General features: G+C 47.3%; 1 protein-coding gene across 1 annotated transcript in view; it reads right to left on the bottom strand.

The window, feature by feature from the left end:
* Positions 1 to 12685, bottom strand: part of LOC134990454 (transient receptor potential cation channel subfamily M member 2-like) — a 220330-nt gene that overhangs the window by 173423 nt on the left and 34222 nt on the right. Inside the window, exons 3-4 of the mRNA XM_063950688.1 lie at positions 1297 to 1462; positions 928 to 1108 (exon numbers count right to left, since the gene is read on the bottom strand). Of these exons, the coding sequence (XP_063806758.1) occupies positions 928 to 1108; positions 1297 to 1462 (347 nt within the window). The remainder of the gene's footprint in view (positions 1 to 927; positions 1109 to 1296; positions 1463 to 12685) is intronic.

The raw sequence follows: 12685 nt of genomic DNA, 5'->3' as shown, positions 1-12685 counted from the left end.
CTCTGGAAACATGGCGCCTGCCATGTTCTGGAGACAAAATTCCTACTGTGCATGCACGGTCACCATTTTGTAAGTTATATTTTGCCGCAACGGTTGCAAATTTTCACTTCCAACCTGCCGAGAAGCAGCAACTTACAGTAGCCGCCACTTTGTAAATAAAGCCTATAGGACAGGATGTACTAAATGGAAAATGCATTTTCCCCACGTACTAACCCTCGGCCGTCAGGTCAGCGCCGCGACGGGGTTCCCCAGTTTTTGCTGGCGATACCCCATAGAAGCCTATAGGCTTCTCTCTGCAGCACTGTGTAAGGGATCCAATTGGATCCCTCCCAGCATGCCTCGCGCGTGCCCCCGTCACCCTGCGCATGCGCAGACTGACTCCTGGGGCTGAATCCTGGAAGTCAGGCAGCCGCTGCGCATCGCGGAGGACAGCTCTTATTGTCCTCCACAATGCTGATCGCACTTGTAAGTACATACTGTATGCGATCAGCATCGTGGCACCGGGCTGCAATAGGCGGCGATGTGCATTAGTACATCCCGCCCCTAGTGTCTTTAACTACTGTATGCATTAACTGAGGAGTACAAACTGTGGATCAGCTCCTACAGCTCAAAGCTTTCTTTACAATTATCAATCATTGCTGTTTGAAAGTTTCATAGAAAACTTGATGTTGAGAACTTGACCAACAAATGATTAGTTCCTGTTATACTGTAGATCTAATCAGCCTCAAAAATCGATTTCTTGTCTTTCCAGGGAATGAAGATTTCCACGTTCAGGAAATAACGGACATTTTCCCTATAAAAAGCTCAGCATTATGGAAAGAGGTTGATAAAGGACAGCAAATAAGTGGGAGAGAAATGGACAGAATAAGAGGACATGACCATTAGGGAAAAGCATTGTGGGCATTGTGATACATGGAACCACCTTACTTGTGCTCTTTGCTGCTTTCACAAGGCCCCGAATGAACTGTTTTTTCAGCCTTGGGTTGATGCTGAAGTTTTTGGCCCCTCCGGTCACTGATATCAGAAGTCTGGGTACACGAAGGCCCCAGTGTTGAGTTATGAGCTCATACAATACATCAGGTTTAGTGTCGCATGATGCCCGCACATACTGTAGAGGAACACAACCCAGTGTCACTTACTTTTATTCGGAGTTAGACAGATAGAAGGAATATTCTGTAAAATTAGCACTCATTTATATGGACAATGTGCCAATAACTTTCATTTTGAACATAGACTGTCCTAAATGTCTCAGACACCCCACAGCACCCAGGAAGACATTTAGAATACTGCACTCACCTTTGCCACTGTCCTTTTGGGTCCTACAAAAATCATATCTCCATGGAACTCACTAGGGAATTCTTTAACATGTATCTCAGGGTCCCACGTGGTTTCTGAAGGCCCATCAGGAACTGAGTTTTCCGGGTAGTGTAACTCTCTGCTTTGGCCACAGCAGCAGGTCACTCTGAATGAAGAAGAGTGAAATGGTGACAGGTTTCTTCATGCTGATTACAGATGGGGATACATTTCAGAAATCCACACTCTTTGCAATAAATTGTTCATAGCTTCCTATTCTCCCAAAATTCAAGGAATAATGTATGACCACTGGGTAACCAGACCAATCACAGTGCATGGAACCAGAAAGAAGCCAATCTGTAAGCAATGTATCTAGGGATGGCCATCGACCATCAATGATTCCAAATAATCAATGGTTTATGGCTGACGTTGAATACTTTTGCCAGCCAGATGGTTTCCCATTATTGATAGAACAGAACCACCTGATGGTTCTTTTTTTTTTTTTCTACCAAGTGACGTATCTCCGCCACCGACACCCATGAAGCCCAGCCTCCAGGTTCTGATTGACCCACTGGCCTGTGAATGAACAGGGATGACCATCAGTTGGTGAAACATTGCATAGATGGTCATACATCGCATAATGTGTAACCATTGATGGTCACTTGCAAAATTACCATTGATGGTGAACACAACTATGGCCATCCCTAATTGTATCTATGCTTTCTGGATCTCATATGTACTGTATCTGTGTAGTCAGTATTAGCAGACCTTCCTGATTTTTCCTTTATACCTTACATATTTTACTATCAGTGTTCTTAGTGCTAGGAGTGTGCATCCGTGTCTCTCTTCCTCCAGCATAGTATTAGAAGCCTCAGCATGATAGCACCTCTTAATATCTGTAGTAATAGGGTGTGCAGTCCAGCCCCCCCCCCCCCCCCCCTTTTCCCTCCATATTTGTGTATATATTGTAAACTGGAAGGCAAGGCTTCCTTCCTCTGGTATTGGCACCCCTCCCATTTACCCTCAGGTGTTTTAATTAATAAGGTTCCTGCATTTCAGATCACACATTGATAAGGGCACTATTTAAAGATAAGTCATGGATACATTTATATAATGTGATAGTATTAGGAATGTATAGGGACCCATGTGATGAAGTCACCTGGTCGCAGTACATGGGCCTGCATATTTGCGCAAATGTGTGCTAAGAACTTCAGTTATACTCCATATTAATTGTGAGGGTTGATTTAAATTATTCTTACTATCAGTGTTCTTAGTGCATCTGCATTTCTCTTCCTCTATTTTACATCATCACTGAAAAACCCTGACTGCTGCAAAACTGAATATGTGCGTGTCAACATTTATTAAACGGACATGTGAATATGGACATGAGATTTAAGCTGGGTACTGTCAGAGTGGTATTTGTTTGTGAATCCGGAGTCAGGAAATGTCTGTGCAAGTACTTGGAGGTGTATAAGTAAGATGGCGAATACCATCCCCTGGCCGGGAATCGAACCCGGGTCTCTGCAAGAAAATGCCGGATCGTGACCACTAGACCACCAAGGGTTTTGGGGTTGGTGAATGGATGATGTGAAGAGTGTGATAGTAGTAACCAGGCTAACACTGGGATGATACAGTAATGATGTACAACACTCTCCTTACTTGTAGCTGCAGTCCAGTATGGTGGAGTGGCTGACCTTATCAGTGTGGTAACCAGCTTTCAGACTGGATGGTCACTGTAGAACTGGATCAGGAAGCACTCTTGAGATGACTTGGACTGGATGCAAATTGAACACTGAACAGGATATTAGTTTGTGAATAACCGGAGTGGATCCAGGGAACTGGAACAGGCTGGAATCTCAGGTGCTGGCTGGCACCAGCAGTCAGGAGCTTGATGAGATTACCTGTGCAGCCAAAGGAAAGGCCTGCACAGGTGTAGAGCTAGATAACGATACTGTGCAACACTTAGGAAAGAAACTGCACCTGCAGGGAAACGGAATGCAAGGAAGCACAGTTATCTTCACTCAGCTAGAGCTGAGCTAGACAATGAAGTAGCGAAGACTGAGAGCCAGTAACCGGAACATATACCCCTTGGCTAGTTGGGATAGGCTGAGCCGAATCAGATGGTGCAGAGAGATCATACTGGCTAATGATTGGCTGAACCACAGTCAGGTGATTGGGACTTGGCACAGCAGTACTCTAGGTCAGGCTTTGATGTAGCTTGTGGCCTACCAGGCCGGGAAATACTGAAGCCTGTATGTCTTGTAAGTGACAGTGGACACGGGTACTTTGTGATGGAGCGAATCTGCATGCGGCAGGAGGGGTAAGTGACCCATCGGCAGGGCAAACTGGACCGGGTTGTGACAAGTACCCCCCCCCCCCCCCCTTGAGGAGTGGCCTCAGGACATTTCCTTGGTTTTTGTGGGTACTTTGTATGAAAGTTGGAGATGAGACGAGGAGCATTAACATCTTCAGAATGTACCCAGGACCTCTCCTCAGGACCATATCCCCTCCAATGGATCAGATATTGGAGTTTCCCATAACGACAACGAGAGTCAATGATGTTTTTGACTTCAAATTCTACCCCTCGCTGAGTTTTAACACGAGGAGCCTTGGAAAGAGAAGACTGAAACCTGTTGAGTATAAGGGGTTTGAGAAGCGACACATGAAAAGAGTTGGGAATTCGAAGTGATTGTGGAAGTTGTAAACGGTAAGCCACTGGATTGATGACCTCGATGATGGGAAAAGGACCGATAAAGCGAGGTGCAAATTTCATTGATGGTACCCGGAGCCTGATATTGCGTGTGGATAACCAAACTCGATCACCCACCTTGATGTGAGGAATAGCCCTCCTCCTTCTATCGGCAAAAATCTTGTAACGTACCGAAGATTTTTTAAGTGTGGCATGAACCTCCTTCCAGATGTTTGCAAAATATTGGAGAGTTGCTTTGGCAGCCGGTACATCAAATACTGGGAGAGACTGGAACTAAGGAACACGAGGATGACGCCCATACACAGTGTAGAAAGGAGTGGTCTCAGAGGAAGTATGATAGGAGTTGTTATGAGCGAATTCAGCCCATGGCAGGAAATCTGTCCAGTCATCCTGTGAGGATGATATATACATACGGAGGAAAGTCTCTAAATCCTGATTGACCCTCTCGGTCTGCCCATTAGATTGCGGGTGATATGCCGTGGAGAACTTTAACTTAATCTGTAAAGATGAGCAGAGAGCTCGCCAGAAGCGGGCGACAAATTGGGATCCTCTGTCAGACACAATTTCTGTGGACAATCCGTGAAGGTGAAATATTTCAGAGATGAAAAGCTGAGAGAGGCGTGGAGCTGATGGCAGTCCAGTCAGAGGTACAAAGTGTGCCATTTTTGAAAAACGGTCAACTACAACCCAGATAGTGATATGAAATATGGGTCCAAGGTTGTAGTGGTATGGATAATGGTTGCAAGGGACCAACTGGAGACTGACGAGAGACCTTATGCTGAGCGCACTGAGGACAAGATGACACGAATTCCTGGACATCAGAACGTAAGGAAGGCCACCAATAGGATCTTTTAACAAATTCCAAAGTCTTCCTAACTCCCGCATGGCCGGAGAACTTGGAGGCATGGGCCCATAGTAATAGTCACCTGCGAAGGTCAGGAGTGACGTATGTTTTACCAGGAGGAGGTGTGACCACATCAGTAGAAGCAAATACAGTAGGATTTAGCAGCGTATACTGTTCATCTCCATCTGATTCGCCTTCTGGAACCATAGAGCGGGATAAAGCATCAGCCTTACAGTTACGGGATCCTGGACGGTATCAAGTTTTAAAATCAAACCGAGAGAAAAACAGCGCCCACCGGGCTTGCCTGGGTGTGAGACACTGGGCAGTTCTGAGAAAAAGAATATTCTTGTGGTCTGTGAATACCGAAATTGGAAAGCGAGCTCCCTCCAGCAGATAACGCCATTCCTCAAAGGCTAATTTAATGGCTAATAGTTCTTTCTTGCCAATAGGGTAGTTCCTCTCGGCAGGCAGAAATTTCTTTGAAAAGAATCCACAGGGATGCAGTTTGTCCTCGAGTCTTTGTGAAAGAACTGCCCCTACTCCTTCTGAGGATGCGTCCACCTCAAGGATGAAGGGCTGAGTAACATCCGTCTGGCTGAGTACCGGAGCTGAAATAAAGGACTGTTTCAGTAACTGAAATGCTGTTTTTGCTTCCGGAGACCACTGTGTTGGATTGGCCCCCTTTCGGGCCAAAGCAGAGATAGGAGCTACTAATGTAGAGAACCCATTGATAAATTTTCAAAGCCCAGGAATCTCTGAATGGCTTTCAGGGAATTAGGCTCAGACCAGGAGAGTACCGCTTGAACTTTTTCAGGATCCATCTTGAGGCCGGCACCTGAAATGACGTATCCAAGAAAAGGAATATCTGGCACCTCGAAAATAAATTTTTCAAGTTTACAGTACAAGTGATTTACACAAAGTCTTCGGAGAACCTCTTTTACTTGGTCACGATGTGAAACAAGGTCACTGGAGAATATGAGAATGTCATCTAAGTAGACAACAACAGAGTGGTACAGAAGGTCACGAAATATCTCATTCACAAAATGTTGAAACCCTGCTGGGGCATTACTCAGACCAAAGGGCATGACCAGATATTCATAGTTCCCATCTCTCGTGTTAAGTGCGGTTTTCCATTCATCACCCTGGCGAATGCGAATCAGATTGTAGGCACCCCTCAAGTCAAGTTTTGTGAAGATAGTAGACCCCTTCACTCTGTTGAAGAGCTCCGTGATTAAAGGCAGAGGATAACGGTTTTTGACAGTGATCTCATTGAGCCCTCTGTAGTCCATACAGGGTCGGAGTCCGCCATCTTTTTTTTTTTTACAAAGAAAAACCCTGCACCAGCTGGAGATGATGAAGGACGGATGAACCCTTTCTTCAGGTTCTCTTGGATGTACTCGGTCATGGACTTCGTCTCTGGTACAGATAATGGATATGTACGACCTCTGGGAGGTGATTTTCCAGGGACCAGGTCTATGGGGCAATCCCATTCTCTATGAGGAGGCAAAGTATCAGCCCCTTGTTTGCTGAAAAAGTCAATATATGAGTGGTACTGAGTTGGTAATTTCTCAGCAATGGTAGTATCAGATGACCGAACAGGTACCACTTGTTTCAAACAGACACTGGAACAGTTCTTACCCCAAGACAAAATGTGCATGGTAGACCACTCAATTAGGGGATTATGTTTCTGAAGCCAGGGAAAACCGAGTACAATGGAATGAGTGGCTTTAGGGATGACCAGAAAAGATATTTCTTCAGTATGTAATGCCCCCACCTGGAGTTTAACTGCTGAAGTACACTGGGTGATGGATCCATGTGGGATCAAACTGCCATCCACAGCTGACAGTGACACTGGATGAGCCAGTGTCACAGTGGGTATGTGATGCTTGGCATCAAAACTTTGCGTTATGAAATTTCCAGCAGCACCAGAGTCCAGGAGAACAGACAGAAAGTTACGTTTGTTAGCCACAAGAGTCACTGGAATCGCGGAGTCCGACTGTTTGGGAGAGGGATGTAATGCTCCTAATCTCTTTCCTTCCTGAGGAATCTGGAGCGACTGTTTTCCCGGTCGTTTGGTACAAGAGGAGATCAAATGTCCAGCTTCACCACAATACAAACACAGATTTGTTTGACGTCGCCTCTGACGCTCCTCTGGAGGGAGGCGGGATCTGTCAACTTGCATGGATTCCTCAACAGCAGTGATTTTCTCAGGAGAAGATACTGACGGAACCTTTAGTGTACTTTTCTCACAGGAACGTTCTTGGAGTCGTAAGTCCACTTTAGTGCACAGGGAAATGAGATCTGCCAACTTGGAAGGATTGTCACGAGTTGCCAAGACATCTTTGATTTCTTCTGATAGCCCATGCCAGAATGTAGCTATGAGGGCTTCTTCGTTCCACTGTAATTCCGATGCTATCGTCTGGAACTGTACCGCATACTGACCCATGGTTTTAGTGCCCTGGCGCAGACGTAAGATGTCTTTCGATGCTGACGTAGATCTTCCGGGCTCGTCAAATATCTTACGGAAAGTGGCAATAAAGTCAGTATAGGCACACAGCAATGGGTCACATCTCTCCCACAAAGGTGATACCCACTCCAGGGCTAGACCGGATAGCAGGGAGACAATATATGCAACTTTGATTTTATCCGAAGGAAAGTTGTCAGGTTGTAGAGTGAAGTGTACGTCACATTGGTTCAAAAAACCCCGGCACAGCTTGGGGTTTCCATCAAACTTATCAGGTGTGGGAAGGTGAAGTCTGGGCACAGAAGCAGCATATGGTACAGGATGGGTAAGAACTCCTGGTCCTGTAGCAGTAGTCAGAAATTGATCTTGGCGGGTAGAGATTTCTTGTATACATCGTGCCAGCTGGTGATTTGTTACCTCCAGACCCTCCAGACGACCTGCAATATTATTCAGGAGGTCTGGTGATAGACAAATTCCTTCAGCCAGATCCATGAGGCTAGTTCATACTAGTATTTGTTTGTGAATCCGGAGTCAGGAAATGTCTGTGCAAGTACTTGGAGGTGTATAAGTAAGCTGGCAAATACCAACCCCTGGCCGGGATTCGAACCCGGGTCTCGGCAAGAAAATGTCGGACCGTGACCACTAGACCACCAACGGTTTTGGGGTCGGTGAATGGATGATGTGAAGAGTGTGATAGCAGTAACCAGGCTAACACTGGGATGATACCGTAATGATGTACAACACTCTCCTTACTTGTAGCTGCAGTCCAGTATGGTGGAGTGGCTGACCTTAGCAGTGTGGTAACCAGCTTTCAGACTGGATGGTCACTGTAGAACTGGATCAGGAAGCACTCTTGAGATGACTTGGACTGGATGCAAATTGAACACTGAACAGGATGGTAGTTTGTGAATAACCGGAGTGGATCCAGGGAACTGGAACAGGCTGGAATCTCAGGTGCTGGCTGGCACCAGCAGTCAGGAGCTTGATGAGAGTACCTGTGCAGCCAAAGGAAAGGCCTGCACAGGTGTAGAACTGGATAACGATACTGTGCAGCACTTAGGAAAGAAACTGCACCTGCAGGGAAACAGAATGCAAGGAAGCACAGTTAACTTAACTCAGCTAGAGCTGAGCTAGACAATGAACTAGCGAAGACTGAGAGCCAGTAACCGGAACATATACCCCTTGGCTAGTTGGGATAGGCCGAGCCGAATCAGATGGTGCAGAGAGATCATACTGGCTAATGATTGGCTGAACCACAGTCAGGTGATTGGGACTTGGCACAGCAGTACTCTAGGTCAGGCTTTGATGTAGCTTGTGGCCTACCAGGCCGGGAAATACTGAAGCCTGTATGTCTTGTAAGTGACAGTGGACATGGGTACTTTGTGCCGGAGCGAATCTGCATGCGGCAGGAGGGGTAAGTGACCCATCGGCAGGGCACACTGGTCCGGGTTGTGACAAGTACAACTATACGATATAGTGGGCGATGTGCCTGATTCCGACAAATCGTTCATGATATCATCTACCCCTTCTACCTGACAGGACAGCGTGGGTCCGCTGTGTGCAGCAGACCTCTGTTGCAGAAAGCAGCGTTGGGGGAGCGGGCACCAGAGGAGGGAGAAGCTGCAGCACATACACACAGCAGTGGGTGGCGGCACCTGACACCCGTCCTCCTGCTTACTCTTCCACATCTGGCACCGACACTTGTGACCTGGCACACACGGCTACAGAGGAAGCCGCTCCCTGAGCCACCGAGACTACTTAGCTGCAAACAGCTGTGTGTGGGGGCCCCAGGACCACCGCCCCTGCAGCCCCTCCCTTAATCTTGCCCTGTGTCTGCCCACTCCACATCAGTATGTCAGGCATTGTGTGTGCAACCCAATCTGTATATACTGTATTTTGTGTGCTGCGCAAACCCTTACTTATTGGCTCAGCCAGTTCCTCCACATTACCATTCCTGACATCCTGGCATTGCCAGGCCGCACTGATACGTCACCTCTAGGTATTGTCCTCTTAACCACCTGAAGTTTTGTATTGTCCTCTCCTTTCCTATGTTTTGTTTATTGACCTTTGCCCCTCCGCTCTATTTTGAATTGTCCTTTTCCCCCTATGTTTTGTATTGTGCACACCCGCCCTGTGAATAACTTACCTTTGCACGTCCAGGTCCTCTTGAGCTCCTCTGCTCCAGGTTTTGCCACTCATAGTTTCCCCAGATGGCAATGTCATCATATGAAGTATGTGCTGCTGCCTGTGATCACAGTGCAAGCTGCCAGGCTGCGCCACTTAGGGACTGTGGGTGGATAACAAGCGGTTCGCCTGATGGCCCACTGGATACAGTAACACTCGTCCATACGGCGGCATAACAGGAAGGCAAACAGAGCAGTGAATTTTATATGTAAGACTAGCTGAAGTACCCGGCGTTGCCTGGGTTTAAATGTTTCAGTTATTAAGTTATCAAGGAGTTGAATGTAACTGTCAACATATTAAAAATAATTAGTATCTTAGTTACTCTTCCCACACACCCATGAGGTGGCTGCCCAGCGTGCTTTTTGTTTTTTGGGTGTCGCCAGTAGATTTGACCTAAAGCTTTTATTTCTGTTCAGTTTTATTATCACTTTTCCATTGTGAGATGGATTTAAGGTTTTCCTTCTGTTTTCAATTTTCTATTCCAAGGCTGCCCAGCGTTCACCAATGGGAGGTTCAACCAGGACCCCAACCTACTAGTATGTGTTCTGGGATCCAGTGTTACCACTCTATGAAGTTTTCTTCCAAATCCATCCAGCAGAAGGCCCAGTACAGGCTCTCTGGGTCAAAGTCCTGGCCATCGCATTCGGACTTGAGGTCCGACCGACCCCAACCCCCTAGTATGTGTTCTGGGATCCAATGTTACCACTCTGTGGAGTTTTCTTCCAAAACCATCCAGTGCAAGCCCCAGGACAGGCTCTCTGGGTCAAAGTCCATCTCAGCGCATTCTGCCATGAGGTCCGACCAACCCCAACCCCCTAGTATGTCTTCTGGGATCCAATTTTACCACTCTCTGATGTTTTCTTCCAAAATCTATCCAGTAAAAGGGCCCAGAACCGGCTCCCTGGGCCAAATTTCTGCCTGGCGCATTCTGCTGTGAGGTCTGACTGGGCCCCTCGGCCCCCAAAACCTGGCTAGGATCCAACTGGGCCACCTTTCATTGGTTTGCATACCTGGACAGACAAATAGATCAATTCATTTTATTAAACACACCAGACAAAATAATATGGACTGTGGAGAGCCAAATTAGTATACGTTCAATGACGTGGGACTTGAACATGCATGTAGATGGTGACAGTATTGAATGATCATTGTGAATGTCTGAGGTGTTGATACAATGTGAATTTGTTGAGATATTGTTTCTTTTTCAGGTGGAACCATGGGTCGTACACATGACATGACTGAGTGGCAAAAGGGAGCCATTGTTTTTGGCCAAGAGCATAGCCATAGCCTGAAGGCGGCGTTTGTTTGTGTGCCCTCAAAGACAGTGAGCAGTATCCATCTACAGTTGAAGAATCTCAGCGGCGGAACAGTGGGCAAAAGTTGATCATGACTAATCGGGAACACTGGCATTTAGGGTGTCTAGCAACCACCAAGTGGTTCCAAACGCATAAGGAACTGCTCCAACAGTAGAATGCTGGGCCCAACCAAACAGTGTCAGAACAAACACTTTGGCGCAAACTGCATGGGTTACGAATTTTCAGTCATATACTGTAGCTCAGTTGCGTTCCAGGTTAACAACCATCCAAAATAAATAGCATCTGACATGGGCCAAACGGCATAGTAATTAGACCATTGAACAGTGCATATGCATCACATGGTCTGATGAATCCAGAGTTTGCTTATATTCCAATGATAGCCGCTCCAGAGTCATGAGGAGGGCTGGGGAAGTGTTCCAACCAGACTGTATCCAACATGATGTGCATAAAGGAGGTGGAAGTATCATGTTTTGGGGGTTTAATTTGAGTGCTGGCGCTGGACCCTTGGTCGAGGTGTCCAATCGTATGAAAGCGATGGACTACGTGACATTGTTGGATCATACAGTTTTGCCATTTGTCCAGTTTCTGAAAAACAAAGACCATCTTGTGGATTTACTGTTTCAGGATGATGACTGTACTGTCCATTGCACTAGGATTGTGCAGGATTGGTTTGCAGAGCACCAGACTGACGTGCCACATCTCACGTGGCCCTCCAATTCGCCAGATCTCAATGTAATTGAGAAAATGTTGGACATGTTGGAATGGACTGTGAAGAAGAAACACAAACACCCTCTGAATTTGGTTGTATTGAAGGACCACTAGGTCATGGAATGGACACAATGCAATATGAATGTGATCCAGAGTCATATAGATAAAAAATCCAAGCCGTCATTAAAGCAGTTGGTGATGTAATGCAATAGTAACATCTAATGTGAGCATTCCATTAGTATTTTGTCTGGAGTGTTTATAAGACTACTGTAGCTGAAGTACCCGGCATTGCCCTGTTTACATTTTCCAGTTATTAAGTTTTCAATGAGTTGGATGTAATTGTCAACATATTAAAAATAATTAGTAGAGGGGCGTGGCTTGGCCGGCATCAGGGAAAGCTGGGAGTACGTGGAGCTCCAGCTTGGAAGTCCCTATTAAAGTGCCTGGGCTCACGCTTTTACATGCCAACGGGCTGTACTGGGCCTACTGATCGACCTGGTGCTGGGGGGGCGAGTGCTGCGGAGTCGAGGGGGCCCTGTGAAGCCCCCTGCGGATTGCGGCCTACCCCTGGTGCTGAGGCCGGGACCTCGATTTTGACTGCGAGCCGCCGGAGGAAACACCTTACCGGATCCGACCCGCCCAGCCCCGCTCAGCGGATTTACTCCCCCGCTCTGGAAGCACGCTCCACCGCTAGACGCTCTGCCAGGCTCACGGAGACTCCAGCTGGGGACTGCGGACCGCCGAGGACGCCCGAGGTAAGGGCCGCGGCGGGCGGTGGCGGCGGCCATCTTGCGGTTGGCGCCGCTAAACACTCGGCCGTAGCGGCTGCAGAAGGGGCTTTCCTGTGGGGCTGAAAATACAGGACCCAACTCCCAATACCCCCACTGACCGGGCCCCTGCAATCCGGGGACAGAGAGAGAGACAGTGGGCTGCTGCAACTTTAGAGTCCAGCCGGCGGCCATCTTGGGACTGGCACCATCACTGCAACCCATAGCAGAGACAACACATAGGGATTCTCAGGCTCCTGTCACCCCTGTTTTAGCCAGCTCATTGCTCACACTCCACACGCATGCTCCCTGTCCCCTCGGGTCCCTGTGATGAATCACCTGAAACGTGGAGGGCATATTTGTAGTCACCAGTGCCATTTCTGCGCCCGGCCTCACTGT

This window comes from Pseudophryne corroboree, chromosome 2, assembly GCF_028390025.1.
Source record: "Pseudophryne corroboree isolate aPseCor3 chromosome 2, aPseCor3.hap2, whole genome shotgun sequence".
In the NCBI taxonomy this organism is placed as follows: Eukaryota; Metazoa; Chordata; class Amphibia; order Anura; family Myobatrachidae; genus Pseudophryne; species Pseudophryne corroboree.
This window is presented reverse-complemented; position numbering and strand designations above follow the sequence as displayed.